Source organism: Cynocephalus volans, chromosome X (genome assembly GCF_027409185.1).
Source record: "Cynocephalus volans isolate mCynVol1 chromosome X, mCynVol1.pri, whole genome shotgun sequence".
Classification (NCBI taxonomy): domain Eukaryota; kingdom Metazoa; phylum Chordata; class Mammalia; order Dermoptera; family Cynocephalidae; genus Cynocephalus; species Cynocephalus volans.
Window position 1 is genome coordinate 136,341,058 of NC_084478.1, and position 14,867 is coordinate 136,355,924.

At 38.8% G+C, this 14,867-nt stretch overlaps 1 protein-coding gene across 4 annotated transcripts in view; it reads left to right on the top strand.

Moving 5' to 3' along the window:
- Positions 1–14,867, top strand: part of GRIA3 (glutamate ionotropic receptor AMPA type subunit 3) — a 270,471-nt gene that overhangs the window by 124,582 nt on the left and 131,022 nt on the right. For all 4 annotated transcript variants that reach the window (XM_063083062.1, XM_063083065.1, XM_063083063.1 and 1 more), the window contains one exon: positions 3,417–3,604. In XM_063083062.1, coding sequence (XP_062939132.1) covers positions 3,417–3,604 — 188 coding nt within the window. The remainder of the gene's footprint in view (positions 1–3,416; positions 3,605–14,867) is intronic.

Sequence of the window (14,867 nt, forward strand, 5' to 3'; positions counted from 1 at the left end):
CATCTGTCACCCATGTCTTTCAGGAGCTTGTGCTCTGCGAGGACAGCATGAGGCATTCTTTTTAATCTTTATTGTTTTTTTACTTACAGAAAATAGTACCTGCTTCTTATAAAAGCATCGAACATTACATGAATAAATGACAGTGAAAGTAGAAGTTCTTGGTAACCCTATACCTCAGAGACAACACCTGCCAATCCTTCAGATTTTTTATATACATATAGAAATATATTTGCTTATTTACAAAAAGTGGAATTACACCATAAATACTATTTTGTAGTTTGTTTTTCTGTTATTACATATTACATAACATATTCCACATATTGCAAAAATATTTCCTTGTTGATATATACAGATTGAGCTGTCATTTTTTTTTTTTTTTTTTGACTGGTAGAGGGATCACAACCCTCAGCACAGTGTGGTCAGCACCACGCTCAGCCAGTGTGTGCACCGGCCATCCCCATATAGGATCCGAACCCGCGGCCTCAGCACTACCAGCTACCAGCGCCGCACTCTCCCGAGTGAGCCACGGGGCCGGCCCTGAGCTGTCATTTTAACATCAGCGTAGTATTCCATGTGTATTTACTATTATTTATTTATTCAGTTTTATTTTGAATTTTTAAATGTTTGTGATGCAGTTCTTCAAGCCAGTTTCTTCATCATTGGTAACTGATTTACCTTGAATTTAAATCTACTTATCTCTGGATAAATTAGTGAGAAGTCAGTAAAGGAAGCTTCATGGGGGTGGCGGGGCAGGAAGAATCATCCAGAAAGGCCAAGTAAAGGAACAGACAGATGCAGTTACCCTCAGTAGCTAACAACAATAATACTGAATAAGTGGATGAGACCATTTTCCAGATTTGAATGAACATGAGAATAGGGGAGAAACTGGGACTGGAGTGGATGAACAATTAAAGAAAGTGAGACTAAAGCAGGTTAGAATCTTGATACACGTATGGTAAGTTGTTAACAGAGCCAAGGTTTTATGGAGAGAACTGACATGTCTAGTTGAATCCAAGCTTGATACTAATTAACAATATAATTTGGATATTTTAAAATGTTAGCAATCCTAGGCTGCTAAAATAACAACCCACATCAAAGCAACAATAATCCCATTGTCATCCACATTGGTCAGATCACATCTGAATTATTAGCATCAATAAAATATTGACGACTATCCATAGGAGAACAGTGAGGGAACTTGTCATCATGTCATAAAATTAATAGTTGAAGGACTGGGACATCTTTAACATGAAGAAAAGAAGGTAAAGGGTTACATGCTAACTGCCTTAAAAAATGTGAAGGACTGCCACATGGAAAAAGTATTAAACTTGTTCTGTGTCATCCCCAATGGTGAAATAGAACCAACGAATAGAGCTTATGAGAATACAGATTTGGACTCAATACATGAACACCTGTATTTTGCTAAAGAGCCTTTTAAAGTTTACTTTAAGTATATCAAAGACTCCCTGTGTAATTTCATTACTATTATTATTCAACCAATACTTTCTTCATTAATAGCACAGAAGTAAAATTCAACCCAGTCCTTGCTGAATTTTCATAAATTCTTAATTAGTGAGATTCAAAATAGTGAGGCCTTATTGTACACTACTTAAGAAAGATTTTCAAATGCTTTAATCTCTTTCATCCTATGTTTATTTCTTAATTCCATGCCTTGGCCCACAATGTGCCCTCAACTCCCACTAAAGCAGAGAGCACAGCGAAAACCTACACAAAATGTAAATCTGAGAAATAAACATGCGTAGTTGGTTTAAAAAGAAAAAGAATTAACATTTAAAGCAATGGTAATTTACTCTGATCTGTAATTTTGAGCTCCTGTGCTGAAATTGCTCATTTGGAAATTACCAAGTGCTTGGGTCTCATTTGCGATCTTCTTCCTGCGTACACCCAGCACACAAAGGAGTCATAATGACCGGCTGAGTCACCACTGCCATATCCCTGAAGCATGCTCTTCAAATGTCAATACCATTTTCTTTCTTTTTTTTTTTTTTTTTTGTGACTGATAAGAGGATCAGAACCCTTGGCTTGGTGTCATCCGCACCGCGCTCAGCCAGTGAGCGCACCGGCCATCCCCATATAGGATCCGAACCTGCAGCCTTGGCGCTCCCAGTGCCGCTGCGCTCCCAGCGCCGCACTCACCCGAGTGAGCCACGGGTTCGGCCCTCCATGCCATTTTCTATGGCACAGTGAAGAAGATTCCAAACCGTAGCCTACTTACACTACAGGGTGAGACTGAGACAGCACAGAACCTGGAATGTGTTCAAAGGGCAGCACGGTGTTTCTCCATTCTCTACCCCTCCAATGGTCAAACTGTTATGCCACAGATCATTCTGGCCTTGCAAATCATCCCTATCACTCACTCCCATTAGTCATTACCTGAATATAAATGAAAAGCTATTTAAACATATGGGAAGAAGGGAGCTGCTTTTGACAATATCCCAATAAAATGATATCTACACTTGAAAAATTATACTCAGATTATGGATTCATACTAAAAGCAAAACCACAGATGTGATATAATGTTAGAGACATGAATACTCCAAAAAAAACAGAACATAGAATACCTTTGTGCTATTCTTGTGTTTCATACTTTAGATATGCTAATCTTCCCAACTTCTCAAACCCTAACTCCAAAAAGGTTACCCAAAACTCAAGCATCAAATTTTTTCTCTTTGCCATTCATCATAGATCTGGGTGTTAGTAGCTAAGAGTTGCCTGATGTAAGTTAACCAAAAAGGAGCCAGGAATTCGTGGTAAATTTAAGTGAGAAAGAGGAAGAACTCTGGAAGACCTAATATGATTGAACCTTTTCATAATGCTGTGATCATGGGACAAGTATGTTATCTTTCTTACAGACTGTGTTTGTCAGGTTTCGTAGAGTTATTTTTAGTTAGGAGACATAATTTACCTTGTTGGATAGTCACATTCATGTAAGGATCAGCCATATTATAATGAGGCTCTATCTCTTCTAAAGTTATTTCTAATTCTGAAGAATGCTTATATGGAAGATGAAAGAAATAAGCTTCAACTGTAATAGGAAAAATTGCAGCCAGATATAAAGAAGAAGTTCTTGCCATTCATTCCACAGCTATTTTGATAATGCATGTCAATAAAAACAGTTATGTACTATAATTCAGCTGCTGTTTCTTAGGTAGAGGCTTGATAAACACCTAGCCTGGGGCCCACAAGTTGTAGAATCCTTTTTTCTGTGAAACAAAATGGAGGTGCCAACCGTCTGGAGGATTAAGACTGAGTTTATGAGTAAGGCTGCTCTCCACAATGGATACGGTTCAAAGGGACCCTGTGGACTGTGAATAGAAACTCAGTAAAATCTTTAATACCTACAGAGAGATTTTTAAAAGAAAAAATATCATTGTAGCTATTTTTCCTACCTTTAGGATTTTCCATCCTCCAAGCGATTATGGAAGCAGCAGTGCAAAACAACTGGCAAGTGACAGCAAGGTCTGTGGGAAACATAAAGGACGTCCAAGAATTCAGGCGCATCATTGAAGAAATGGACAGGAGGCAGGAAAAGCGATATTTGATTGACTGCGAAGTCGAAAGGATTAACACAATTTTGGAACAGGTACTTTTGAGATTTATTCCACCTCCAGCCAACATGTTAAATCATCAACCTGAGGCAGTTCCCATATCTCCTAATAAATTAAGTAGCCAACAAACTAAATGTGCCAACAGTTTTTGATAGTCTCTCTAATCGTTTTTTCCTCTCCAGTGGCTGCGGAAAAAAAAAGAAAAAAGTCTAAGCTGTTGAAAATTGCATACCATGATTAATCTGGAAGTCTCTGCAATTTAATACTACCTATCAGATAAACACACCCCTCCATACCTCTGTTTCATAGATAGCTGACTATTTCAAAGTAATCCCCTTCCTTTCCCATACCTTCTTCCCAACAGGGAACAAACAAAGGATTAGGCAGGACAGAATGGTAGGGTTATTGGTTCAGTAGCCTTGTTGCTGAAATATGCACTATTCCCAAACCCTTTCAAAGCTCATCACTATTCTTGATGACTGTAGGTAGGCAGAGTGTCAGGGCAGTACTCACCAAGTTTGAATGCGTTGATATTTTTGCAGATTATCCCTCTGACTCAAGAAAGAGAGAGAGAACGTGTGTGTATAACTTAAGACCATTTTTTAAAGTAAGATAGCATATGAGAAATAGTGTTCATGGTTTTAAAAACGTGAACAAAATGAAAAAGAATAAGACTAGGGAGAAAAACACAATGCAGTGGGCCTGAAAGTATTCATTATTAAACTTACATATTTAAATTTAAGACTAAAAAATATTAGAAGAAGTGTTTCAACCTAAGCCAGATGGATACTCTGTTTGGGGTAAAGAGTCCAATTGAAATGTGGTAAACGTTTATTATTTCCCTTAGAAGTATCACTTTGCCAGTTCATAACAAAATGTCCATGCTACCATAAACAGAACTGTAGGGAAAATGTTTCCATTCTAATTCAATCCCAGTGTACCTGGGGGCCAAAACAGCTTCAGAGACTGAAATTGTAGTGAGCAGTCATTGCCTGGGAGAGCTGTTTTATAGCAAATTAAATATTAATAATTTGTCAAATATGCCCCATAAGAAGAAGATGTAAAAAAAAATACATAAATAAATAGGTAAGAGACGGGAGGGAGGGAAAGAGGGAAAGAGGTTGGGAAAGAGGAAGGAAGGAAGAAAGGAAGGAAGGAAGGAAGGAAGGAAGGAAGGAAGGAAGGAAGGAAGGAAGGAAGGAAGGAAGGAAGGAAGGAAGGAAGGAAGGAAGGAAGGAAGGGAAGGAAGGGAAGGAGCGAGGGAGTGAAATTGCTGACTCTGCATTGTAGAAATACAAGCTGTCCCTTGTTAAGAACAGCATCACCTCTAGTGAATCATACCTCACAGAAAAAATCTAGAGCACTAGCCTTGTTAAATCGTTTCCCAACTAACATTCACTTGAGCCACACAAATGATCCACCTGCCCTCCCCCCCCCAAAAAAAAACTTCCTTTGATTTTCTTAGATCTTAAAAGTGAAGAATCAGGTCAGTGATGCTGGTGTATGTACTACATGCCCTCTAAAATTTTATACCAAAATAGCCTTTTAGTGGGTGACCTACTTAATAGCCCAAAGCAGAGGAACATCCTCCTTGTCATATTTCGTTTTTCTTCTTTTGTATTAGTGGCTTTGGCTTCTTGAATATCTTATATTCTGTTAAGTCTTTGGTGTTTTATAAGACCTTATACTGAAGTCTGGGATTTTTCAGCATTATGTAATCAAAAAAGCAGTGGCTAGAACTCTGAATTCTATATAACTATGGGACCTTGGACACTTAAAGATCTATGCCTCCGTTTTCTCATCTATGTAATGGAGAAAATAAAATTTGCTCTACCTCACATGGTTGGTGTAATTACTTTGAAAGGCAAAAATGCTATATAAAAGATAATCATTGTTACTACACACTTTCAGTAAAACTAAACTACCTTACTCAGGAACTTTGTTCTGTCTTCATGTCTCACTTTTCTATCTTCCTGTCTTCTATATGCACATTCACAATATCAATCGAAATACTTTCTACACAATTTTTCAGGGAACATTGTTCAAAGAAAAGTTATAGCAACATCCAGATAAGGGTAACGAGTCGATTTCACTTATTCTTTTTTCTCTTTCAAAAATTGTCATATAACTATCAACTCATGATTGTTTTCTCTACCATTTAAGGAGTCCCTAAGTCCTGTGAGTTAGGGGTTTATCTGGCTCATTGTTACATCTTCAGTGTCCAACAGATTACCTGACACATAGTGTTGGATGGATAGATGGATGGACATTGAACAAACACATTTGAGTAAGTTCCACTGCAGTTTTTGCTATATTTTCATCCAGAGGCAAAAAAAAAAAGTGCCTGCAGCCACATGATGTAATTGTTAAAGCACATATTTTCTCAAAGGTTTAAGATGGCAGTTCTCTGCTTAAGCCTATTCCAAAGATATCATGAATTTGCTGAAATTTATTTCTTTATATAAAAATAAATATCTCATTAAGCAAATTATTTAAGTTAAGCAACAACTTCAACATGACAACTTTAAGAAACATTTTTTAAAAGAAATTTAATACTAAGATATAGAAATATCACTTTTCTCATTGGTTACTAACGATTCTTTTGAACAAACATCATAATTCGCTATACAGATCCTATTTAGAATGGTAACACTTATAATTCAGTTGGTATCAAGCTCTCCAAAGAGATGTCCCCATCCTCCAAGAGTGTTTTCAACTCTGAGATTATTCTCATGGAAAGAAGCTTCTACAGCCTCCCACAAAATGATGCTTCATTCCACTATCTAAGGTAGAAGAGCCTGCTACACCACTATAACACTATTCCCTATAGATCAGATTTAGGCATAAAGTCAATTCACATAGTACACTATATCCAATGGGTGTCAATGAAAATAACAATAGGGTTCAATTTTTCAAATATAAGCAGATCTTTAATATAATACTAAATAGCATAACCTCCCCATTTCGTAAGTTTCTTTCCAAAACTGTTTTTTTTTTTTTTAAACTCTTTCAACCCTTCAGACTACAGTAGAGAAAAACTCAGGTACTAGTCTGTTTTTAATATCTCTACTTAACTGTTAATCTACAAGGGAGGCATTCCAAATTTACAGCTACAAAAATTAACATAGAAAAGGACAGAGCTAGAGACAGATGAAACCGTGAAGGGGTGTTGGGGCTCAGAGAATATTTAGAAACTGTAGACTCTGAATCCAAGAATTAAGAGCCCTTTCTATGGCAAGTTTTAGGTGTACTAGGGTGAATTAACCATTGACCTGACCCAGTATAGCATTCCTATTACCATATCGTGCTCATGAGGTTAGCCTCGCTGGTGGACAGCTGCCTTAATTCAACGATCAATATAAACATTGACTTTTGAAACGTTTTCCTCTCAGAGAGTTATCTACTCATGACTGAAGAGATCTTCCACCCCAGCAATGTATACCTCTCATTGCTTTTGAAGATCAGTCCGCATAAAACGATACGGCTTTGTTGACTTTTAATGTCTATTTGGAGAGGCAGCATAGCATACATTTCAGAGCATGGACTCTGGAGCCAGTCTGTGCTTCCTAGCTGTGTGACCTGGGGCAAGTTCCTTAACTCTCTGTGTCTCCATTTTCTCGTAGTCAAATGGGAATAATAACTGTAACTTGACGAGTCAATATATGCAAAGCATTTAGAAAGCTGCCTGACACGCAGTGTTTGTATAGTGCTTTGATGCTAAGACAAAGTGTTTTCACATAGATTATCTCATTTGAGCCTCACTATGGGAGGCAGGCAGGGCAGATGTGTTTACCCCAAATTTACAGATGATAAATTGAGGCTTGGAGACACTTAGATGACTTGTCCAAATGTAGCTCTCTGCTCAATCCTAGGAAGTGGCAGAGCAAGGGCAAAACCTAGGTCTTCTGACTCCTAGTCTAGTCCTTTTGCCCCTACACTGCACCACCTCCCCTAACTTCTGAGTCATTCATTAAATAAAGATTTAGCCGATGCCAAACTCTGGATTTGTCCTGCTCCTCAGGTTACATCTTAAAACGGTTGCAAAGCAATTAGAGAAGATCCAAAGAAGAGCAGCAAAAAATGATTAAAGCATGAGAAAATAGGGCCTGTGAGGAAAGGCTAAATGAGTTGGGGTTGTTTAGCCTGGTGAAAGAGAGCCAAGAGGCAGTTTAATCACCATCCTCAAGTACAAAGAGTTATCATAAAGAGGGCACTGACCAACTGTTCTGCATGCCTGAGGACAGTATCAGAGCAAATGAGCTTAACTAGACTAGGGAGAGTCAGCACTAGAAAGGACTCATTATAAAGGAGAGAGGAAACTGGAAGAAAATAAAATCTCACAAGTTCAGGCTATATGAAGGTGAGGCCATACTGAATTAATGAAAAGTTAGATCTAGAATATTTTAAAAATTGTTTTCAAGAATATATAAACATTCCAGGTTAAACCTGTGTGCTAACAAGTAAACATCTTAACAGAAGACTTATTTTAATGAATGGACATGGACATTTTCTAAATTGTCTATCCACTAGATATCTAAAAGGTTATCCCCTTAAAGAGATTTAAACATTCCCCCTTCAGTCTTTACCATGTTTGGTTTTTTTACATAGCTAATTCAAGGGTAAATCTCAGCATATCCTGTGCCTTAATTATAGCATGTGCTAATTTAGTGGGGCTCAAACCAATATGTTTTACCCAGGAAAGTTATACAATATATGATTTCCCCAAGAGGTATTCCAGCTAAAATCACCTTATCATAGATGGTGTAAAAGTAGCACTTCTTAAGGACAGAGTCCTGAAGCAGGTCAATCCCTTAGGTCCCTTTCATTTGAAGAACCTGGCTGTCACTTCAAAGACAGTAGTTTTTAAGAAATGAAGCACCCAAGTTAGTAAGTCAGGTTTCTAAAGATAACTTAAGCAAGATGAACTGTATTTGGGGCCCTTCTAAAGCATGAGGCTGTAACACAAAGGAGACAGTACTTACTCCAAAATATGTCTAACAATTATAGTCACTAGAGCACTGTTGCCAACAGCTAGACCAAGGGCAAGTAAAACAAAAATGCTATAGCTATATGCCTGCTCCCTGCCTCGCCCTCCACTCAGCTGATAGTGGTACAGTCCAGTTCCTCCCCTCTTTGTTGATCCTCATGTCCCAGCCCCTACTTTCAATGTTCCTTGTAGAACATTGAGCTGACCTGCCAATCCATAAGACAGTTTGGGTTAGCATCCCTTCTTAGAATATGTTGTTTGTGGTATAGTTGAGTAAACACAACTTGGGAATCAAATAGACACAACTTCAAATCCTATCTCCTTCATTTCCCTATTGTATGACATTGAGGAAAGTGACTTGATTTCTTTGGAGCTCAATTTTCTCATCTTAAAACATTGTTCCACTACCTTCCTTTCAGGGTTCTTGTGAGGTTCAAACAAGATAATATACGGCGAGTGCCTGACACAGTGCTTGGCCCCCAGTAGGCACTCAATAACTGGTAACCATAGCTATTTGCTCATGAGTGATAAGTTTCTCTGTTTATGAAAATAAGTTATTTGAGGATTGTTGCTCAAGAACAGTGTCTTCATGGTTTTTCCAAAATATCAGTTCAATGTAAGGTCATGTCATGAGAGCAAAGTCTGAGACTTTGGCTATGCTCAGGTCTCACTAATATGAGCCTAGCATGTTAGAAGACTTGTCTATTTTTTCTCCAATGTAACATTGAATAGCACATGCTGATTGATAAGCTCAATGACTATGTGAGGATTAACTAGATTTTTCAGCATCACTTGTAATAATTAAAGGCACTAAAACCTTTTCTTTTAATTTGTTTTTGTTGAAACATAGTTGATTGTACATATTTGAGTTGAATATCAATACCTGTGTGCATATGTGATGCTCAAATCAGGATAATTAGTATATTCAACATTATACAACTAGCATTCCCATCTACATGCGTTTCTTTTCAGATAAAGAACCACATCTTCCATTGTTTCACCAAAAATTGCCCATTTCCTCCTTCCCTTGCTAAGGAGTAACCTGAATGTAACCTACAAAGTCTGGCAGGTACAGCTCCTCTTCACACTATTAACCCCTAGAAAACCAAGAATAAAATAGGACTGGTTGTGGGGAAGCATAAATGCCCATAGAATAAGTATCTGGGGAAGGTGCTTAGTTTTTCTGGGCCACTAGACTTCAGCGGGACTGCTGTACCCCAGGATCACCCTTAGACCCAGGTGAGGGGGACCGCTGCCTTGAGCTCTGTGCTTTAGAGGGCTCCTCTACCACAAATGCCGACACACAAAGACTTGTTTTTCTTTTTGTTTGTGAGAGTTTGGGGGAAGGTTAGTAGCTGGTTGAGCATTAGGAGGAAAAGGAAGAGGGACACAAAAGCCAAACCAGATGCCCTGGAGCACACAAGCACAGGGAGTCCAGGAAGGCGAGTGGCCGGGGCAGTAAAGGAGAAAATGACATCTTATGCCATAGGAAACAAGAGAAAAGATGACTGATTTTGTTTAAAATTGACCTCCCCAAGTCACTGAAAGTGGAGAGTCTTGGCAGATAGGTTTCTCCAGATAACTGCACTTCTTCCCTCTGTGCTATTTGCACAATGTAGCTTTGGAAGGCACGTAGAATTGCCCGGCAAGCCCAAGTCAGAAAAGTGAGCTGTAGAGCAGGAGAACTTACTGCCTGTGGCTTTCTGAAGAACTTGACAGGTCTACTCCATCCCAGCTGCAGGTGGGTCCAGTTACTACCCAGAAGGTCTGAGCCCGGGCTGGGCCTAGCTTTCACCCTGCCCTGCCCCAGCAGATTTGTGCACCTCACAGGTAGGGCTGGCCTACAGATGGGGTGGGGGGCAGGGGAGCGTAAGTCCTTTAGCTTCTGGGTCTATTTCAGGGGAGTGAGAAGCAGTGCCCGAGGTGGACACATAGGTCAAGACAAGTCATACCCTGTTTTAAGACTTTTTAGCATTTAGATATATGATATGTGGTCCTTCATTTGTACTCTTGCCATGGACCCCAAAAATGTTGGGGGTAGACCTGCTCCTATTCACCCTTATCTCTCATGGCCCCAAAACATAAATGTCCCTTTCAAAATGTTCCATTTATTCCTAGAGAGTAGGCTTTTCTGAACGTTCTAGTCTCATTCAGTATAAATGTAGCTCTTCCAATCACCTATCATGATATTTGCTTACTGAGGCAGGGTTGAGGAGAGTGCTTTTTCACTGTAGTGATCTCTTCCTAACTAGTTTAAATGCTCTGGAAAGTGTATCAGCTATCGGATAGAACTGGGATAGAGAGTGATGCTCCTGTATTAGTCCTTTTTCTGTTGCTTACTACAGAATACCTGAAACTGGATATTGTATAAAGAAATGAAATTTATTTCTTACAGTTTTGGAAGATGGGAAGTTTACAGTTCTGGGGGTGCATCTGGTGAGGGCCTTCTTCTGGGTGGGAACTCTCTACAGGGTCCCGTGGCAACCAGGATATCACATGGCAAGAATGGCAAGAGCTCTCTAATGTGCTCACTTGCTCTCCTTATGAAGCCATCAGTGCCCCTCCTGTGACAACCCACTAAACCATTAACCCATTACTCCATGAATGGATTAATCATGAAGAGAGCATGATCCTCATGATCCCATCACCTCTTAAAGTTCCCACCTTTTGAATACCGTAGTTGGATTTCCCAACCTCTTAACACTGTTACAATGGGGGACAAGCTTCAATGAATTTTGGGGGGACATTCAATCCACAGCAGCTCTTTTGGGAGATTTACCCTACTTCTATCTCTCAGGAGTGGGTAGAGGCTGCTCCTAAGGAAACCTCCTGATACTCTCATATAATTTGCTTTATTCTATAGATATTCCCTTTCACACTGTCCAAAGTCTGAAAAAGAAGATAAGGTGCATGGTTAGGATAAATTATAGATCTGGAGGGACACGGATAGAGAAGTAAATTACTCAGACTTCTCCTCCTGCTCTCCACACCCACTGCCACAACTTATCCAGAAGCACTATGTCTAGTCAGATTCTTTTCAACTATAGAGTTTATCTAAGAAAGATTCTCTATATTTAGAATTCCAAGGATCCTCTAGAGATCTGCTTTACAGAAGCATGGTTATAAGCTGAGGGTTAAATATTCTTCCACCACCACACAGTGGTTCTATTCTTCAGGCTTAGGTCTGTGTCCTCCATGACATTCAAATTTTATGATGGACTAGGTACTAGACAAGAGACAGTACAGCTACACTGGAGCTACCCTGAACCAAAGCAGGATGCCATTTTTTTTTTTTTACCAGCCTTTGTCTACTGGTGGGCTGGGTGAGAAGTCTTCCAGAATCTTCAGAAGACAAAGACAAAGAATTTGGCAGGTGTTACTTTCCTGGATTTCAAAAGGCCATCTGAGGTCATGCCCCCATAGGAGAAATAAGGGCTGTACAAACTAGGATCTCTTAGAGTGGATGAGTAATTGCTTAGCTACCTAAGAAATCACTGCATATTCAGGAAGTAACTTATGATGAAGAAGAAAGGCAAAGGGTATCAGACCTCTAGAACAGGCATTGTAATTTACATGGGAAACGTCCCAGACAAGGGCCAGCCGACTATTCTGATGCTAAGCATCACACAAACACTTATATTCAGAGTACTATACTTGGCACTAGTGGGAGAAAAAAAATTCTTTTTTTTATTATTTGCATTAGCTCTTAGCAATGTGAATCAAGTTAGAGAGAAGCATCCTACAAATGCAAAATTATATAGTAAAAACTAGGTATATAATTTCTGATAGAATAAAAGGAATTAGAAAAGCCTAGAGCTTATTTTTGCATATGATTAAATTAATCATAAAATGTAATGTCAACGTATTTCTACTACCTATAATGTCTCTCCATTCTCTTCTCCCCAGTGCATGGTAAGGCCCATATATAAAGGAAGAGACCCCATTCCTCTTTGCTTTCTTTGCTCCCCAATCTGCTGATAGTCTTCTAGATGTAGATCAACACAGAGCCAAACACACCCATTGGCCTACCTTGAATCTCTTACTGCATCTTAATAGGTTATTTCCTTTCTTTCCCTGCCTCCAACCATTCCAGATTTCTCTCTATAAATTGACAGCCTCATTCATCCTTTTCAGCGACTCATTTTGTTACCTAACCAATTATGGTGTCCAGTTTTCTCTGTTTCTTCATGTAATGACATGGTGATTTGATGCCATTACTTGACATTTATTGAACTACCCAAATAAATATTTTGAAGCAAAAACGCACTCCAAAACTTTAAGGCAGTGTCCCAAAAGCAAAACCAACGGTTGGATTTCCTAAACACATTCACTGCAAATATGGTTTCTCCTAAGTCCAATCTAATGTCTTCCAGGCTCTAAATGAGTGGGACTCTGTACCCGCAGTAAAAACCTTTAACTTGTTCGGTGACTTCAACACTCACTGGCAGCCTTAAATAAACTTGTTCCTTAAAATGCAAAGACATTTATCCTAGGAGTTGGTAGAGGACATCAGGATTCTATATTTAGGGATTTTATCTTCAGCATATTAAAAATGATGGCCTGATTCTCCAGTCACGCTTCATGTTAGACTGGCTAGACTGGCTTTGTGACTATTAGAAGCAAATCCCCTCCAGGAAAAGAAAGAGAAAAAATTAATTCAAGATCATTACATTGAAATAGCAGGACTTTTGATTATTTCAAATGATGGAAACTTTGGTCTCAAAAGGGAAATGCTTCTACTCAACCAACAATTTTCTCCCTCCATTTTTCAAAATTTGATACCTCATTATTTGGTTGATTACTTCCTATGAGATTTGGGGGTTTTAAAACTTTAAAAATATTTTTTAAATCAACACAAATTCAAATTAATTTTCATTGGGTAACTTCATGAGAGTCCTTGGGAAGACACCCTGAGATTTTGTAGAGCAGAGTATAAAAGCCTTGAGGCAGGGTACCTGGGTTCTAGCCCCAAACTGTATGACTTCAAAGAGTCCATCTCTCTGAGTCTCCATTTTCTAAGCCATAAAATGAATGTATAAAATATGATGGTCCCTTCCAGTTCCAAAAGGCTGTGATTCCCAGCTGTGAAAAACAAGGTAGGAAATTCAAATCAAAAAATAATTGATTGAGGCCCGACCCATTATGCCATCCCCAGTGCTAAATATGGTGGGGGGAAAGGACATGTCTTCCCTGCTAAAGAAGCTTTCAATCTAGTAGGACAATTAGTCAACATAATAATTCTGGAAGGTAGAATATGATAAAAATCTAAAACTGTGTGAATCAACTTTCCTGCTTTCTCAGACTGCTAGACTGGTGACTATCACTGACTGTTTCTTAGCTGGCTGAGACTCTTGCAAGCCTCAACATCAGTGAGCTTTACTGAGACTTGGAGACAGAGCTGATAGGGAGATTGAGATAATATGCCCTAAGGCCAGGACACAGCCTGCAAGTTTATCATTTACCTCTATCCTCAGAGCACCAAACAACAAATGTCCCCATTAATAGGAGTTTCTGGTTGATCAAAGCTGTGTCACACATGTATATATAAATATCACATCAGCCCTTCTGGAAAATGCCTGGGGAAAATTCCTTTTAATTAAAGCCTTCTGGTAGTTCAATTCTGATAAAAAACTGAGATTTGTTTGTTCATCACAAGCCTATCGTAAGTCCCTCATTATATCCACATCCACTGTTAAGCTCCTGCTCAGATACCCTTTGCACACAGCAACATGTAATAGATTGCTGAAAAGATATAGCAAATCATGACCTTCTCTCCCACCCACTAATACTAATATTTTAGGTTTAAGGCTGGCACCTTATCCCAAATTATAAAAATATGAACCAATTCAAATAGAACAATAAAACTGATACAAATGGCCCCCTTGTTTTCAGGTAATCCCATCACTTAAATCAAGTGAGATTTCAGATCCATTTTTTAAAAATAGAAAGAAAACATTAACCATATACAGTATAGCTGTTTTATCCCTCCACAGGCAATGGATGTGTTTTCAGTTGGCATGGAAAGCACCCTGATACCTCTCACTTTGTATGGCTTACACTGTGAATGCCCTGGTTAAGCCTTTTCATGCACTGTGAAGTTGACAAAGACCTATGGGTTAGAATTACAGGCTTGTAAATATTAGTGAATTTTTAAAAATTATCAACCAACTTTATTAGGAAATTTCACCAGATTAAGAGCAACAAAAATGTAGCAATTAGATGGTTGTCACACAGTTGCATGATTGCAGGAGCCCTGTTCTACATTCTAAAAGATTCTGTAACAAACAGTGTCATAAGGGCTGCAAGAACAC